This window comes from Sciurus carolinensis, chromosome 12, assembly GCF_902686445.1.
Source record: "Sciurus carolinensis chromosome 12, mSciCar1.2, whole genome shotgun sequence".
NCBI lineage: Eukaryota > Metazoa > Chordata > Mammalia > Rodentia > Sciuridae > Sciurus > Sciurus carolinensis.
The window spans coordinates 44,996,452-45,012,474 of record NC_062224.1 but is presented as its reverse complement, the minus strand read 5'-3'; the positions used below and the strand labels follow the sequence as shown (position 1 = coordinate 45,012,474).

The following is a 16,023-nucleotide window of genomic DNA, read 5'->3' as shown; positions in this document are numbered from 1 at the left end:
AATTTTGGGACAAGTCAGTGACTTGTTTAAAAAGTAAACACAGAAATGTTCCGAAATGATGCTCTAGTCCTCAAATAATGAAAAGAATTCCAATATATAGTGTTATATTAAAGGTAAAATTAAGGTGAGTCTGGTTCACAGGAAAGAGGTGGGAGGCTTGCATATATGCTGTAGATTTCTTCCGAGGGTATTTGCTGGTTACCCATCAGAGTTCACTCTCCAGACCAGGTATTTTGCACGTGCCTCTGAATTCACCTAAAGAGCCTTCTATTGCTACCTCAGTTCAATTCCAGTGGAAACAGGGAAAGACACAGTGGCTTGTGGCAGAGGAATAAAGCAAGGAATGAGCATATAGAAGAAGTTGGATTGGATAAGGGAGTGTCATTCTGAAGCATTCTGAAGTTCCACCCTACGTTGAGCCCACCTAGGCACAGAGCCTGCTTTCCCCGAGGCGCGAGCCTGTCCTGAGAATGTCTGGAACACTCAGGACAACTGCCAATGAAGTTTGACATTTAAAAGAAAACTGGGCAGGTGTTGGCCCCGCCCAGGGCCTCGCACATGCACGCGCTGAGGAACCCTCCACAGCCCAGCCAATCAGAATGGCGTAAGGGGGCGCGCTCTGGCGTCTGGAAGGACGCCTGGCAACAACTGTTTCCTAGTGGTCAGCTGGCGAACTGTGGAGCTTTCGCCTTTGGGGCGCTGTGAGCAGACTCGATTGATTGGCTTGGTTGGAAGTGTAGATTGAAGGGGAGATTTTCCTTGAGTAGGGAGGAAGGGCAGTGTCACCTCTGAGTCCCTCCCTGGCCTGTGCAGACTCAGGAGCAGGGACCCTCGGGCTCCTCTCCTGGCACTACGATGGAGTGCCTGGGCTTGGGGCGACAGTGTCACAGTGGTCACTCCAGGAGGTACCAGTCGAGGTATATCCCTGGAAATAGTGTCCTGAAGGCTGTGACTGTCGGTAACGTGTCGAAAGTGGAGCGAATGGTCCATCGTGGAGACGGTGGAATCAATGAGAGGGATGAGAAGAACCGGTAGGTCAATTGGGTGGAACCTGCTGGCAGGGGACCAGAGAAGCTGGCAGCAGCACCTGTGGGAGAAGTGAGCAGCCTCCAAGCTGTGCCCAGGAGGAGGCTGGAGAAGGGCGGAGCTTTCCCAAACCAAACAGTTGTCTTTTTGTGCTCCTTGAACCACCTTAGCCCCTGAGACCTGAAAATCTTGGAGTGGGCTAATTTGTAGCCCAATTTAATGAGTAGCCACACAAAAATTGGGTTTCTATCCACTATTGAGTTGCCTGAGAGAGCTGTTTATTGACTATCTTAAATGCTTTTACCTAGTAAGATTAAGTAGACATGGCATCTCACTTTCCATGTTCTCATTTACAAAAATCCTTATGTTGTATACATGGTAGGAGGAGAAATATTTTCAATATTCCTTCAAATTTTGAGCTAAAATTTGTTTGATTAAAGCACTATTGCCACGCAAGGTGGTGTATGCCTCTAATCTCAGTGGCCTTGGAGGCTGAGATGGGAGAATCACAAGTTCAAGGCCAGCCTCACAAATTATGGTGGGGCGCAACTCAGGGTTAAAGCCCCACACCCCCTCTGGGTAGTGAAATACAGTACCAGGAAAAAAAATGAAACTAGAAGAAATAAAAAGACTAAAGTTCAAACCCAATATCCGTGAATACCCATGATGTGTTTTGATGCATCTAGTATGTTCCACTCTGCACAGCATGGGTATCGTTAATGATCAAAATAAAAGGCCAGTGTTGCTTTCCCAGGTACAGGGCCCCCCTTCCTGGCTGTTGGGGATGGAGCCTGGGCACTTGTGCCTCATCATGGCATGCCTATGGATAAGTGATTCAGTCTCTTCAGGATTCAGTATTACAGAGGTTGAATGTCAGCTGGGATGCCAACTGTCCGGATACAGTTCCAGACCACCAGAAATAACACCAGGACACAAAGGATCAGCCAGGACTCAGGGCTCACTAATGGGACCTGAGTAGGAGAATTGGCGATGTAGACACGTTAAGGCTCCTGTTAATTCCACAGATGACCAGGTGCTGAGGAAGTGGGGTTCAAAGGAGCACAGGTGCTTGAGGAAGAACAAAGACCAGAAGCAGGAGTTGGAGGAACAGGGCAGGAGAGTTCAGAAAAGTGCTGAGGCCTAAGTAACGAGACAGCTCACTCAGATGTCATTTATCCTAGCCACAAAAGTAGGAATGATGAGACAACTGAAAGAACAGTTTAAAAAGTAGAAACAAACATTCTTAAATGTTCCTCCATGTGCCCAAATAGTGAATTGTTTTATGACTTAATAGAGGAATTTTAAAGGAAGCAAGTCTGGACAAAGGGGAAGTGGAAGGAGGCATGTGCATTTACATTTTATTTCTTCCAGAAAGTGTGCTGCTTTCACTTACGTATACTGTACTTTTCCCTGAAATCAACAAAATAACCTTGTTTTACTGCATCACTTCAATTCCCCTGTAGACTGGCAGAGGTCCTGCAGCTTGTGGCAGAGGATCAAAGCTAGGGATAGGTACATAGAGGAAGTTGGACAGGGGAGTGTTACTGGAGATGAGACCTTGAGCATTCTGAAGTTCCACCCTACTTGGAGCCCACTCAGGCACAAAGGCTGCTTTCCCCCAGGTGCAAGCCTGTCCTGAGAATGTCTGGAACACTCAGGACAACTGCCAATGAAGTTTGACATTTGAAAGAAAACTGGGCAGGTGTTGGCCCCGCCCAGGGCCTCGCACATGCACGCGCTGAGGAACCCTCCACAGCCCAGCCAATCAGAATGGTGTAAGGGGGCGCGATCTGGCATCTGGAAGGACGCCAGGCAACAACTGTTTCCTAGTGGCCAGCTGGCGAACTGTGGAGCTTTCGCCTTTGGGGCTCTGTGAGCAGACTCGCTTGGCTGGCTCCGTTGGAAGTGTTGTAGATTGAAGGGGAGATTTTCCTTGAGTCGGGAGGAAGGGCAGTGTCACCTCTGAGTCCCTCCCTGGCCCATGCAGACTCAGGAGCAGGGACCCTCGGGCTCCTCTCCCAGCACTACAGTGGAGTGCCTGGTCTTTGGGCGATGGTGTCACAGAGGTCACTCCAGGAGGTACCATTCGGGGTATGTCCCTGGAAATAGTGTCCTGAAGGCTGTGACTGTCGGTAACGTGTCGAAAGTGGAGCGAATGGTCCGTCGTGGAGACGGTGGAATCATTCAATGAGAGGGATAAGAAGAACCGGTAGGTCAAATGGGCTGGAATCCACTGGCAGGGGGCCAGAGAAGCAGGCGGGGGAACTTGTGGGCCAGGTGAGCAACTTCCAGGCTGTGCCGAGGGGGAGAACACAGAGAATGGGGATCTCCCCTCCCCAAGATATTTGACTTTTCTGCCCTTTGAACCTCCTCTACCTCTGAGTCCTGCAGTTTTTGGAAGGGGTAGTGCCTCACCATGCTTTTGATTAGCCAAATCCTTTTTTTCCTCTTCTTTTTGGAAAAGGGAGGATTAACCCAAGGGAGTGCTTTACTAGACTCACATGTGGAGCCAAACCTCAATCCTAAGAGGAAGCGTTCCGTTTGATATCTTTCAATCGATTTATTCAGCAGACCTAACCTGACCATGTGTTACGCAGCACACAGATTGTCCTGTGTCTCAGGACCCTTCCATCATTAAAACTATCATGTCACTCTGCCCAGTCTAGCAAAGTGAGATACTAAAGTGAAGTGATATAACTTATTTGCATTTGAAATGTTTCTTCACTCCTTTCCAAAGGAGGCATTTCTAAACGTAGTTAATTGTAAAAGAAAACTGACACATTTTTTAACACATAACAGTCTTAAAGACGGGCATTAAAAGTTTGCCATATCAAGTTTTCATATATTCAATAACTATCAAATAAAATGAGTCACATTTTTATTTGAATCCCGAGTTATATTCACTTTAACATTTCCTGAAACTCAAAGGAAAATTTCTAATTTTGTCCTTGTTATTCAGTCCTTTCTGTACACTGTGATTTTACCAAACTTAATCAAATGCCAAGCGTATGAGGGAGGTCTCATGAATGGTTTTCTTGTATCAATTTCACCTAACATAAGGCACCATGGATTGTGGTGATCTTTTGAGTATGAAGACTGTTTCATGAATGCTGCCAAATATAACAGTAGAATATCATGAATTCCCAGTGAAATTCCAACAGTGATGATATTCAAATATAAGAAGAGCCTCTTGTACTGATTGCAATACTTTATTCAAATTATCTGCACAGTGGTCTACTTGTGTTATTTTACTTCATGGAGACATTATCATTGTAAAGTAGGAGACGGCATGATAACCACAATAGATGCAGGTATTGAACTGTCATTTCTGCTGGAATTTCTAAATCATTGCCCTAAATTCTCTCCTATGCATCACTTTGGTATCCTATTAGGTAACTACTCTTGATTCCCAGTTGCTGGGTGAGGAAAGAGAAAGAGAAAGGCTAGGTAATAGCCAATCAGTAACATAACTTAAAGTAAGACCCCAAGTGAGGTTCTACCGACAGTGAAGGCCATGTTCTTCTATTTCTATTAGACTAAGCTGGGTATGTACCTCAAGGGTGCCATGCTGCTTAGCATGAGTGAGGTCCTGGATTGTATCCTCAGCACAATAGCCCCAGCACTTCACTCAGTCCTTCCAATAGGTGATATTTTCTGTACTAAAACCTAAGAAAGAGTATAGTTTCTGCAGAAAATAATTGAATACTTTTTGGGAAGTGGAGGAAGTGTGTGACATTTAACATAGTTTAATTTCCAATTTATGACTAATTTTTAATTTTCTGATAGTGTGTACATCTTCCTGAAAAGTCCTTTCGTTTTCATAGGACTGCTCTGCATTATGCCTGTGTCTATGACCAGCCCAAAGTGGTGACACTCCTAATAAAGATGAATTCTGATGTCAACATCTGTGACGATGACAAGAGCACAGCACTCATTAAGGTAGATAGTAGCTGAAGATGGGTTTGAATAGAATTCTAGAATGAAGGTGCATTTTGTTTTTCACTCAAATGTGATTAGTTGGTGAACCTGTGGCATGTTAAACTTGAATTCCTGGAACTGACGATCCTTTCCTTGGTGTAATCCTGACAGGCTGTACAATTCCAGGCGGAGGAGTGTGCCATGATTTTGCTGCAGTCTGGTGCAGATCCAAATATGATGGACGCCAGGTGGCAACACTGCCCTGCACTATGCTGTCTATAGTAAGAACACGTGCACAGCAGCAAACCTGCTTAGGCACAAGGCGATGATTGAAGCAAAAAACAAGGTATATTTAGATCAACTTTATTTACAATTATTTGAGATCCATTTCTTTTAACAGTGATACACATGGGCAATTTCAATATTTATCCTTTAAAAGAATTACTGCAAGTTACAGTTTCCTTTAACGTTAAAGTAAATACTTATTAAAAGAAGAGAAATTTTAGATGTAATTTTTTGCAATAACCTTATGAACCAATTTTTTCCAATAAGTATAAAACAGTGCAGGAGAGCAGAATGTGCCTTGGAAATATGCTTCAACTGTGTGTGTGTGTGTGTGTGTGTGTGTGTGTGTGTGTGGTGCTGGGGATAGAAGACGGGTGCTTTTACCACTGCCCACATGGCCAGTCATCTTTTTTTTCATGGTTTTTAATTCTTTTTTTTTATTTGCTTTTTAAATTTGTTCTTTGTAGTGATACATGAGAGTGAAATGAATTTTGACATATCGTACACACCGGAGAGCAGTCCTCTCTTAGTTTTATTTGAGGCAGAGTCTTGCTAAAATGCCCAGAGAGGTTTTCAGTTTTTATTCTCCTGCCCAAAGCTACTCAGCAGCTAGTCCTTCAGGAGTGTAGCCCTGCGCCCAGTCTGAAATTGGACTTGATCTTAAAATGCAAACCAAAGAAAGACTTTGATAAGCAAACAGAATTTCATTACTGTTGACAAGCACTATAAACATGACTTATCTCTCAGTGTTTAGTCTCAATTAGGGAAAAAGGCAAGTGAAAGAAATGAGGAATAAATAGACCTATATGAAAGTTATGTAGTTGGGGAAAAGGAGAAAAAAGGGTCTGGTTGACTTTTGAAAACCATTTCCATTTGCATATGAACAGGGTCTTTTCACATTTGTGGAAAATACGAATTCCTGTTTGTGAATGAAACTTTCAGACTTGGAAACAGGCACAGGGATTCATTTTAGGAGGAGTCAGATGTGAGGTCGAGGAGGTGCTACAGAAGAGGGAGGAGTAGATGATTGACTGTCAAAGTGTCCATTTCTGGCAGAGGGAGCCACCTGTAGAAGAGTTGAAGCCCTTCTATGAAGTCTGTAATGCCTTACTGGGAAGGGGGAGAGATTTTCATTTTTATTTTTGATAGCATGACAGTTAGGCATTATTATTAGACAGGTCTCCCACTTTTCCCCTGCCTGGGAAAATCATGGAGTATTTTCTGTACATGCCTATCTTATACATAACTGAAATGAAACTTAATTAAGAGCTCCCTGAAATTAGAGCTCCTTGACACTCTAATTCCTAAAGTATTAGTGATTCCCACTATGCTTCAGAGTATAGAACGAGAAACCCTGCTGTGAAGATGAGCATCTAACTCTTCCATTCAATAGAAATACTTGAACATTTTATTACTAAATGTTATGTTCCTCTCTATCCAAGTCAAAGATAGAGCCCCTGCCCTCAAACAGGTCTTGGTCAGGTGTGGAGCGATCCTATTAGTGCATAATACCATGGTAAAAGGAAGTTTCCTGGAGTCATTCAGTGTTTCCAGTGAGTTGTGTAGATGGCTGAATGTCCTTTTGGCACCGTAGGCAGGGGAGGGCCACCTCAAAGGGAAGGAGCAGCACTTGTCAAAGTGCAGGTCTAAGGAGGAAGAGCTACTGTGTGTTTCTCTCTTTATTATAAGTTCATTTTCATATGGTCCTTTATACGATTTCCAGTTCAGTTGTTAGAATATACACCTGTGTGAATCTGAAGTGTTCCTGTTTTCTTATAGGACAGCCTCACTCCACTATTACTTGTGCTGAAAGAAAACAATCAGCAAATGGCAGATTTCCTAGTGGACATGGGAGCCATTATCCTTGTGACGGATCATCAGGGAAGGTACAGGCTTTTACTTTTCTTCTGCTCCTTTTGACCTTAATGTGGTGTAAACTGGTAAAAATACATGAATCAGAAATGTTCCATTAATGGGAAGAAGTCGATTATCTTACAATGTTTAGGACATCGTAAGCACTTTCAGCATAAACCATCAGTCATCAATTATTAAGGGTGGGAAACACAACAACACCACACAACATTATTCTTTTACCTTTGCAGTGAAGAGTGATGTTTTGTTATTTATCATCAGATTTTGTTGCAAATATGCTTTTCTAATTAGTTAATGATATTTCATAGTATTTTGATTACCTTTGAAAATTGGTCCTTTTCATTGGCATTTGAGTATTGAATTTCCCATCCTTGTCATCTGATTTTTAAACCTCTGCTTCTTTTGTACTTGCCTTTAGCATTCTGAGGTTTAAAGCAGTGTTCCAAATTATTTTGTCTTCTGGATGCTGTTTGAATTAAATTGCTTTCCATGAAAAAGATCGATACTGGAGTGTCTTTATAGGACATTTGATTGTGATTATCTGCTGGTGTTCCTATTTTTTGTGTGTGTGTGTGTGTGTGTCTTAACAAATTTTGATGTTGTTCTTAATTGGAATGGTGTTATTTAGGAAAAACAGCCTAAACTGGTTAATCTTTCGCTTCCCTCAAGAAAAGTCATACTTTTTTGACAAAGGGAAAAGTTATAGTCAACTATTGAGTTTATACAAGACTGGGTTTACTTACTTGTTAGTTTTTACATGAGAGTTGTAATACCTTGGTAATATTACCTTTCAACAAATATGTTTCCTGTTGTGAAAAGGAGGATAATATAGCCCTATGAAGTGGTTGTAAGTTTTATACATGAGCACATTGTTTGTAGCCTACAATATTTTATCATCATTACATGAAATACCTATGACCAGCATTCTGAAGCCTATTTTCACATGAATATTGTAATAATATATTTAAAATAAGCATACTCTCATTATTCTTATAAACATATTGTCAGTGTATTACTACTATCATTACTCTTCCAATTTTAATCCTGAATTTCAGTTTTATTTCTTAGATTTTCAGCTGTTTATGAATTACAGCACAAGACTGTATTCTAGGCAAATAGTAGAGACTCATTCTCTTCAGTTCATCCCTATTTCAAATAAATGACTTCAGCATAGTGCACCAAAGGACATTAAATTAGTAAATTCTACACTGTATGACCCAAGTGGGTCAAGACACTTCCTGTATCCTCCTTTTATCCCTGAAGTTCTCGTACGTAGATGAACCCTGAAGCGCTCTAGAGGTTTATTTCTGTTTGCATGTGCAAATGGTTAATGTTACAGGGACAGGCAAGATATGAAACTGGTAGTATATATCAGGTGAGCTGTTGGAATAACTTCATTAGGGTTCCTGAGGTGACGTTCTTTCTCTGCTCTTTTATATATGTCCTCATCCGCTTATCAGCGAGATCATTCGTCCTTTAGTTTTTTGAGATTGGCTTATCTCACTTAGCATGATATTCTCCAATTTCGACCATTTGCCTACAAATGCCATAATTTTATCATTCTTCATTGCGGAGTAATATTCCATTGTATAAATATGCCACAGTTTCTTTATCCATTCATCAACTGAAGGGCATCTAGGTTGGTTCCACAATCTGGCTATGGTGAATTGAGCAGCAATGAACATTGATGTGGCTGTATCTCTGTAGTATGCTGATTTTAAGTCCTTTGGGTATAGGCCAAGGAGTGGGATAGCTGGGTCAAATGGTGTTTCCATTCCAAGCTTTCTGAGGAATCTCCACACTGCTTTCCAGAGTGGCTGCCCTAATTTGCAACCCCACCAGCAATGTATGAGTGTTCCTTTTTCGCCACATCCTCGCCAACACCTATTGTTGCTTGTATTCTTGATAATCGCCATTCTAATTGGGGTGAGATGAAATCTTAGGGTAGTTTTGATTTGCATTTCCCTTATTACTAGGGATGTTGAACATTTTTTCATATATCTGGTGATTACTTGTACATCTTCTTCTGTGAAGTGTCTGTTCATTTCCTTAGCCCATTTGTTGATTGGATTATTTGTATTCTTCGTGTAGAGTTTTTTGAGTTCTTTATAGATTCTGGAAATTAGTGCTCTATCTGAGGTATGGTTGGCAAAGATATTCTCCCACTCTGTAGGCTCTCTCTTCACATTTCTGATAGTTTCCTTTGCTGAGAGAAAGCTTTTTAGTTTGAATCTATCCCAGTTGTTGATTCTTGCTTTTATTTCTTGTGCTATGGGAGTCCTGTTAAGGAAATCTGATCCTGAGCCAACAAGTTGAAGATTTGGACCTACTTTTTCTTCTATAAGATGCAGGGTCTCTGGTCTGATTCCGAGGTCCTTGATCCATTTTGAGTTGAGTTTTGTGTAGGGTGAGAGATAGGGGTTTAGTTTCATTCTATTGCATATAGTTTTCCAGTTTTCCCAGCACCATTTGTTGAAGAGGCTATCTTTTCTCCATTGCATATTGTTGGAACCTTTGTCTAGTATGAGAAAATTGTATTTATTTGGGTTTGTGTCCATGTCCTCTATTCTGTACCATTGATCTACCTGTCTATTTTGGTACCAATACCATGCCGTTTTTGTTACTATTGCTTTGTAGTAGAGTTGAAGGTCTGGTATTGCAATACCCCCTGCTTCGTTCTTGCTACTGAGGATTGCTTTAGCTATTCTAGGTTTTTTATTCTTCCAGATGAATTTCATAATTGCTTGCTCTATTTCTGCGAGGTACATCATTGGGATTTTAATTGGAATTGCATTGAATCTGTATAGCACTTTAGGTAGTATAGCCATTTTGACGATATTAATTCTGCCTATCCAGGAACATGGGAGATCTTTCCATCTTCTAAGGTTTTCTGTAATTTCTTTCTTTAGTGTTCTGTAGTTCTCATTGTAGAGGTCTTTCACCTCTTTTGTGAGATTGATTCCCAAGTATTTTATTTTTTTCGATGCTATTGTGAATGGGGTAGTTTTCCTAATTTCTCTTTCTGAAGATTCATCACTTATGTATAAAAATGCATTGGATTTATGAGCATTGATCTTGTAACCTGCTACTTTACTGAATTCACTTATGAGTTCTAAAAGTTTTCTGGTGGAATTTCCAGGTTCCTCTAAATATATAATCATGTCATCAGCGAACAGGGATAGTTTGAGTTCTTCTTTTCCTATTCGTATCCCTTTAATTTCTTTGGTTTGTCTGATTGCTCTGGCTAGAGTCTCAAGGACGATGTTGAATAGAAGCGGTGAAAGAGGGCATCCCTGCCTTGTTCCAGTTTTTAGGGGGAACGCTTTCAGTTTTTCACCATTTAGAATGATATTAGCCATGGGCTTAGCGTAGATGGCCTTTATAATGTTTAGGAATGTTCCCACTACCCCAATTTTTTCTAGTGTTTTGAGCATGAAGGGATGCTGTATTTTATCAAATGCTTTTTCTGCATCTATTGAAATAATCATGTGATTCTTAACTTTAAGTCTGTTGATATAGTGAATGACATTTATTGATTTCCGAATGTTGAACCAACCTTGCATCCCTGGGATAAAACCCACTTGATCGTGGTGCACTATCTTTTTAATATATATTTGTATGCGATTTGCTAAAATTTTGTTGAGAATTTTTGCATCGATGTTCATTAAGGATATTGGTCTGAAGTTTTCTTTCCTTGATGTGTCTCTGTCTGGTTTAGGTATCAGGGTGATATTGGCTTCATAGAACGAGTTTGGTAGGGTTCCCTCCTCTTCTATTTCATGGAATAGTTTGAGGAGTATTGGAATGAGCTCTTCTTTAAAGGTTTTGTAGAACTCGGGTGAGAACCCATCTGGTCCTGGACTTTTCTTTGTTGGTAGGCTTTTGATGACCTCTTCTATTTCATTGCTTGAAATTGGTTTATTTAAGTTGTGTATGTCCTCCTTGTTCAGTTTAGGTAGTTCATATGCCTCTAGAAATTTGTTGATGTCTTCAAGGTTTTCTGTTTTGTTGGAGTATAGATTTTCGAAATAGCTTCTAATTATGTTTTGTATTTCACTCGTGACTGTTGTGATGTTTCCTTGTTCATTCCGAATTTTAGTAATTTGAGTTTTCTCCCTCTTTCTCTTTGTTAATGTGGCTAAGGGTTTATCAATTTTATTTATTTTTTCAAAGAACCAACTATTTATTTTATTAATTTTTCCGATTGTTTCTTTTGTTTCGATTTCGTTGATTTCGGCTCTGATTTTAACTATTTCCTGTCTTCTACTACTTTTGGTATTGGTCTGCTCTTCTTTTTCTAGTGCTTTGAGCTGTAGTGTTAAGTCGTTTATTTGTTGATTTCTACTTCTTTTTTTGAATGCACCCCATGAAATAAATCTTCCTCTAAGTACTGCTTTCATAGTGTCCCAGAGATTTTGATATGATGTGTCTTTGTTCTCGTTTACTTCTAAGAATTTTTTTATTTCCCTCCTGATGTCTTCTGTTATCCATTCATCATATAATAGTGTATTATTTAGTCTCCAGGTATTGGAGAAGTTTCTGTTTTTTATTCTGTCATTTATTTCTAATTTCAATCCATTATGATCTGATAGAGTACAAGGTAGTATCTCTATCTTCTTGTATTTACTAACAGTAGCTTTGTGGCATAAAATATGGTCTATTTTAGAGAAGGATCCATGTGCTGCTGAGAAGAAAGTGTATTCATTCTTTGTTGGATGGTATATTCTATATATGTCCGTTTAGTCTAATTTGCTGATTGTGTTGTTGAGATCTATAGTTTCTTTATTCAATTTTTGTTTGGACGATCTATCCAGTGGTGAGAGAGGTGTGTTAAAATCGCCTAGTATTATTGTGTTGTGGTCTATTTGATTTCTGGAATTGAGAAGGATTTGTTTGACGTACGTGGATGAGCCAATGTTCGGGGCATAGATATTTATGATTGTTATGTCTTGCTGATTTATGCTTCCCTTAAGCAGCATGTAATGTCCTTCTTTATCCCTTCTGACTAGTTTTGGTTTGAAGTCCACATTATCTGAGATGAGGATTGGATACTCCAGCTTTTTTGCTGTGTCCGTGTGCATGGTATGTTTTTCCCCATCCTTTCACCTTTAGTCTATGGGTGTCTCTTTCTATGAGATGAGTCTCTTGCAGGCAGCATATTGTTGGATTTTTCTTTTTAATCCAATCTGCCAGTCTGTGTCTTTTGATTGATGAATTCAGGCCATTAACATTCAGGGTTATTATTGTGATATGATTTGTATTCCCAGTCAATTGACTCATATTTGTTTTTGACATGATTTGGTTTCTCCTTTATTTGGCTATTCCTTTAGGCTAGCGCCTCCTGTTGCTGATTTGCATCGTTGTTTTTCATCTCTTCCTCATGGAATATTTTGCTGAGAATGTTCTGTAATGCTGGCTTTCTTTTTGTAAATTCCTTTAGCTTTTGTTTATCATGGAAGGATCTTATTTCATCGTCAAATTTGAAGGTAAGTTTTGCTGGGTATAAGATTCTTGGTTGGCATCCATTTTCTTTCAGGGCTTGGTATATGTTGTTCCAGGCCCTTCTAGCTTTTAGGGTCTGGATTGAAAAATCTGCTGATATTCTTATTGGTTTCCCTCTGAATGTAATTTGATTCTTTTCTCTCGCGGCCTTTAAAATTCTGTCTTTATTTTGTATGTTAGGTATTTTCATAATAATGTGCCTTGGTGTGGGTCTGTTGTAATTTTGTATGTTTGGAGTTCTATAAGCCTCTTGTACTTGGTTTTCCATTTCATTCTTCAGATTTGGGAAATTTTCTGTTATTATTTCATTGAATAGATTGTTCATTCCTTTGGTTTGTTTCTCTAAGCCTTCCTCAATCCCAATAATTCTCAAATTTGGCCTTTTCATGATATCCCATAGTTCTTGGAGATTCTGTTCATGATTTGTTATCATCTTCTCTGTTTGTCCAACTTTGTTTTCAAGGTTAAATATTTTGTCTTCAATGTCTGAGGTTCTGTCTTCCAGGTGTTCTATCCTATTGGTTATGCTTTCTATGGAGTTTTTAACTTGGTTTATTGTTTCCTTCATTTCAAGGATTTCAGTTTGGTTTTTTTTCAGTATCTCTAACTCTTTATTGAAATGATCTCTTGCTTCCCGTATTTGGTCTTTTAACTGTTGATTGGTGCGATCATTTAATGCCTGCATTTGCTCTTTCATCTCCTCCTTCAATGCCTGCATTTGCTCTTTCATCTCCTCATTAGCTTCCCTGATCGTTTTAATTACGTACATTCTGAACTCCCTTTCTGACATTTCTTCTGCTGTGCTGTCATTGGGTTTTATTGATGTAGTATCTAGGTTTGTTTGGGACATTTTCTTCCCTTGTTTTCTCATAATGGTCAGTTGTCAGTGGGACCCTGAGATATTGCAGTTTTCCACTATTGGCTTATAGTGTCCCAGTAGCTCTTTTAGAACATCACTGATGCTCGCAGCAGGACACAAAAGCAAAGGAACAGTCAGGCTGCTTCTGCAAAAAGGAGTTGACGTGTGTTTGAAAGATCGCTCTGGTAGGACCGCATTGTCCTATGCAGTCAATTGCAGTGATAACCTGTAAGTGTTTACATGAAATGCTGCTTAATATTGAAAGGAGGATTGAAGTCATTACAAGAATTGCACCTTCTACATGAGGTTTCAGCTGAATTCTGGTAGTTCTGGTAATTTGGCAAAGCAGCCATGAAACCAAGATCACTAAACAAAGTTAGAGAAGTCAGGCGTTGCAAAGGTTGTAGTTTTCTTTCAGAAGTTTGTTCCAACCAAGAGCTGGGGCTTGACACTACGGACTCAGACATGTTACGCAGGTTCTCTTCTTTTGTGTAGAACACCCAAGCCCTACCTCCGGACTTTGAAGAGCTTATCGTTATGAATCCCAGTATCTTCCAGAACCTGCATGGGGTTCCAAGAGTGTCACCTTTTGATGTTGAATTAGTTACATTTAATAAGAAATCTTGTGCATTTCCTGTTAAGAGCTGGTACCTTCAACCATATCCCCCTAATTTTTTCAAGAAGCTAAGGCTGTCCTTTAGTCAAGGAAAACAACCCTCTTTCACAAGTAGGGTAGAGGAAAAGGACATCATTATCACTCCTTTGATACTACTGTTAAAATGATGCTCTTGAAAGTTTCTCTTGCATTTAGGTAAAAAAATAACCTCTACTGCCAGGTTGCACTAACTGATCCAGACCCCCTCACTGTTCATGGTAATGCATGCGTAGACTTAAAAGTTAGACACTTTTTGAATTCATGTTTGTTTATGCTTCCTCACTATTCCGAAAGTGGAATCACAGGCATTGGCATCTGGACCTCTTATTTCATCCACATACAGTGAGGAAACTGACCTTTCCCACTTAGTGTCAGAGTTACATGGAACTGACAAATTATTTGGGACTTGGATGCTGAGTTATGCTATGAGTCATCACTGTAAACCTTCAGATAGGTTCCATTAATGTTTCAGGAGGTGATCACCCCTGTGTTTCTTCTGTGCCCCCAGATCTGCACCCAGCGAGCCTTTGCATGTGTTGAGAACTTTTTCTTTAGTCATGGGAGGAGCAATATCTTCCTTCCCTGGGGTGGGTTCCATCATTCCATTGTCCCTCAAGTGATCATTTTCCTGTAGTAATGAAACTCTCCCAATGGTATATATCCCTCAAGTTTTTTCAAATATTTTAAAATTAGCCTCATGAGGACATGGAGCACAATTTTATGAAATTGAAGAAAACTTGAATTTAAGAGAGCTAAACTTCCATCATGTTTCAGTACCCCTTGCACATAAAGCCCGGTTTTGCGTTCCAAGTCACTGGATGTAAATGCGAAGATTAAGCATTATTCTAACAAAGGAGCTCGTGGTTCAGAGTTTGAATAGGTAGGGAAGGAGTAGAAATAGTCCAAGTCATGTATGAACATTTATTATTTTTCTGCCCTGGGTATGACTGATTGACTCAATCACAGGTGACAATTATATTGTTTAATGGGATGATACATTTATAAATTGATTTACCAATCATTACGTAGCTGACTTCTCTGAAATTCTAGATTCAAAGAATAACTGATGACCCAAGTTTGGACTTGGTCTTTTCTGAGTATTTATTATTGAAACATGAGGGAAAACACAACTTGATTCATGTTTGCAATTCCTATATACTTCAGAGTAGGGAACAAATTACTACTCTGCTTTCCTCTTTCTCTGAGCATGGTTTTATAACATCCTATTAAATCTCCAGCCTGGTGAAATGAAGCAGTAAAATCCATATTGTTGAAGGAAAACTTAGGGAAATGACTTGTTTAACGATAGGCTGGTGCTTAGAAGCTGGAACTTCTTTTAAGTTCAGGGTACTTTCTGGCCCGGAGGTCATGGATAGCATGACCTCATTGAAAGTGCCAGTATCATGTGCCAAACCATAAGGTCTTTGATTTATGTCTGCCTCACTTTCCCTTTTTGTCCTCTCATTACTATCTTAAAAAAGTATTTGTTGATTTTGGAAACTTGAAGTGTGTGTGATAAAGTTCTGTTAGTAGATCTGACTGTGTGATCTGGTCTTATTCATTTGATATATATGCAAAATGTTTTCCAGATCAGTATTAAAATAGTAATTTTATTTATTACTTTTTTGCACATATCAGTAAAGAAATAGCTGTTGCATATGAAGAAAAGCAACGTGAAATATTTCAAAATAAATACCCAGGTAAGACTGTTCAGGAATTACTCTTAATAACTTTTATGTATGTATGTATGTATGTATGTATGTATGTGTGTGTGGTGATGAGGATTGTGAACCCAGTGCCTCACGTGTGCTAGTTAAGCACTGTGCCACTGATCCACAATCCTAGCCCTGTAAATTACTCTTGGTTCTACTGACCTAGATAAAAATGGAAGTGTACAATATTGAAA

At 39.7% G+C, this 16,023-nt stretch overlaps 1 protein-coding gene across 7 annotated transcripts in view; it reads left to right on the top strand.

Moving 5' to 3' along the window:
• The window catches only part of LOC124962011 (ankyrin repeat domain-containing protein 26-like), a 77,705-nt gene that overhangs the window by 45,389 nt on the left and 16,293 nt on the right, over nt 1-16,023 (top strand). For all 7 annotated transcript variants that reach the window (XM_047521093.1, XM_047521095.1, XM_047521092.1 and 4 more), the window contains exons 3-7: nt 4,851-4,965; nt 5,116-5,290; nt 7,009-7,115; nt 13,553-13,690; nt 15,756-15,817. In XM_047521093.1, coding sequence (XP_047377049.1) covers nt 5,270-5,290; nt 7,009-7,115; nt 13,553-13,690; nt 15,756-15,817 — 328 coding nt within the window. In that variant the 5' untranslated portion in view covers nt 4,851-4,965; nt 5,116-5,269. The remainder of the gene's footprint in view (nt 1-4,850; nt 4,966-5,115; nt 5,291-7,008; nt 7,116-13,552; nt 13,691-15,755; nt 15,818-16,023) is intronic.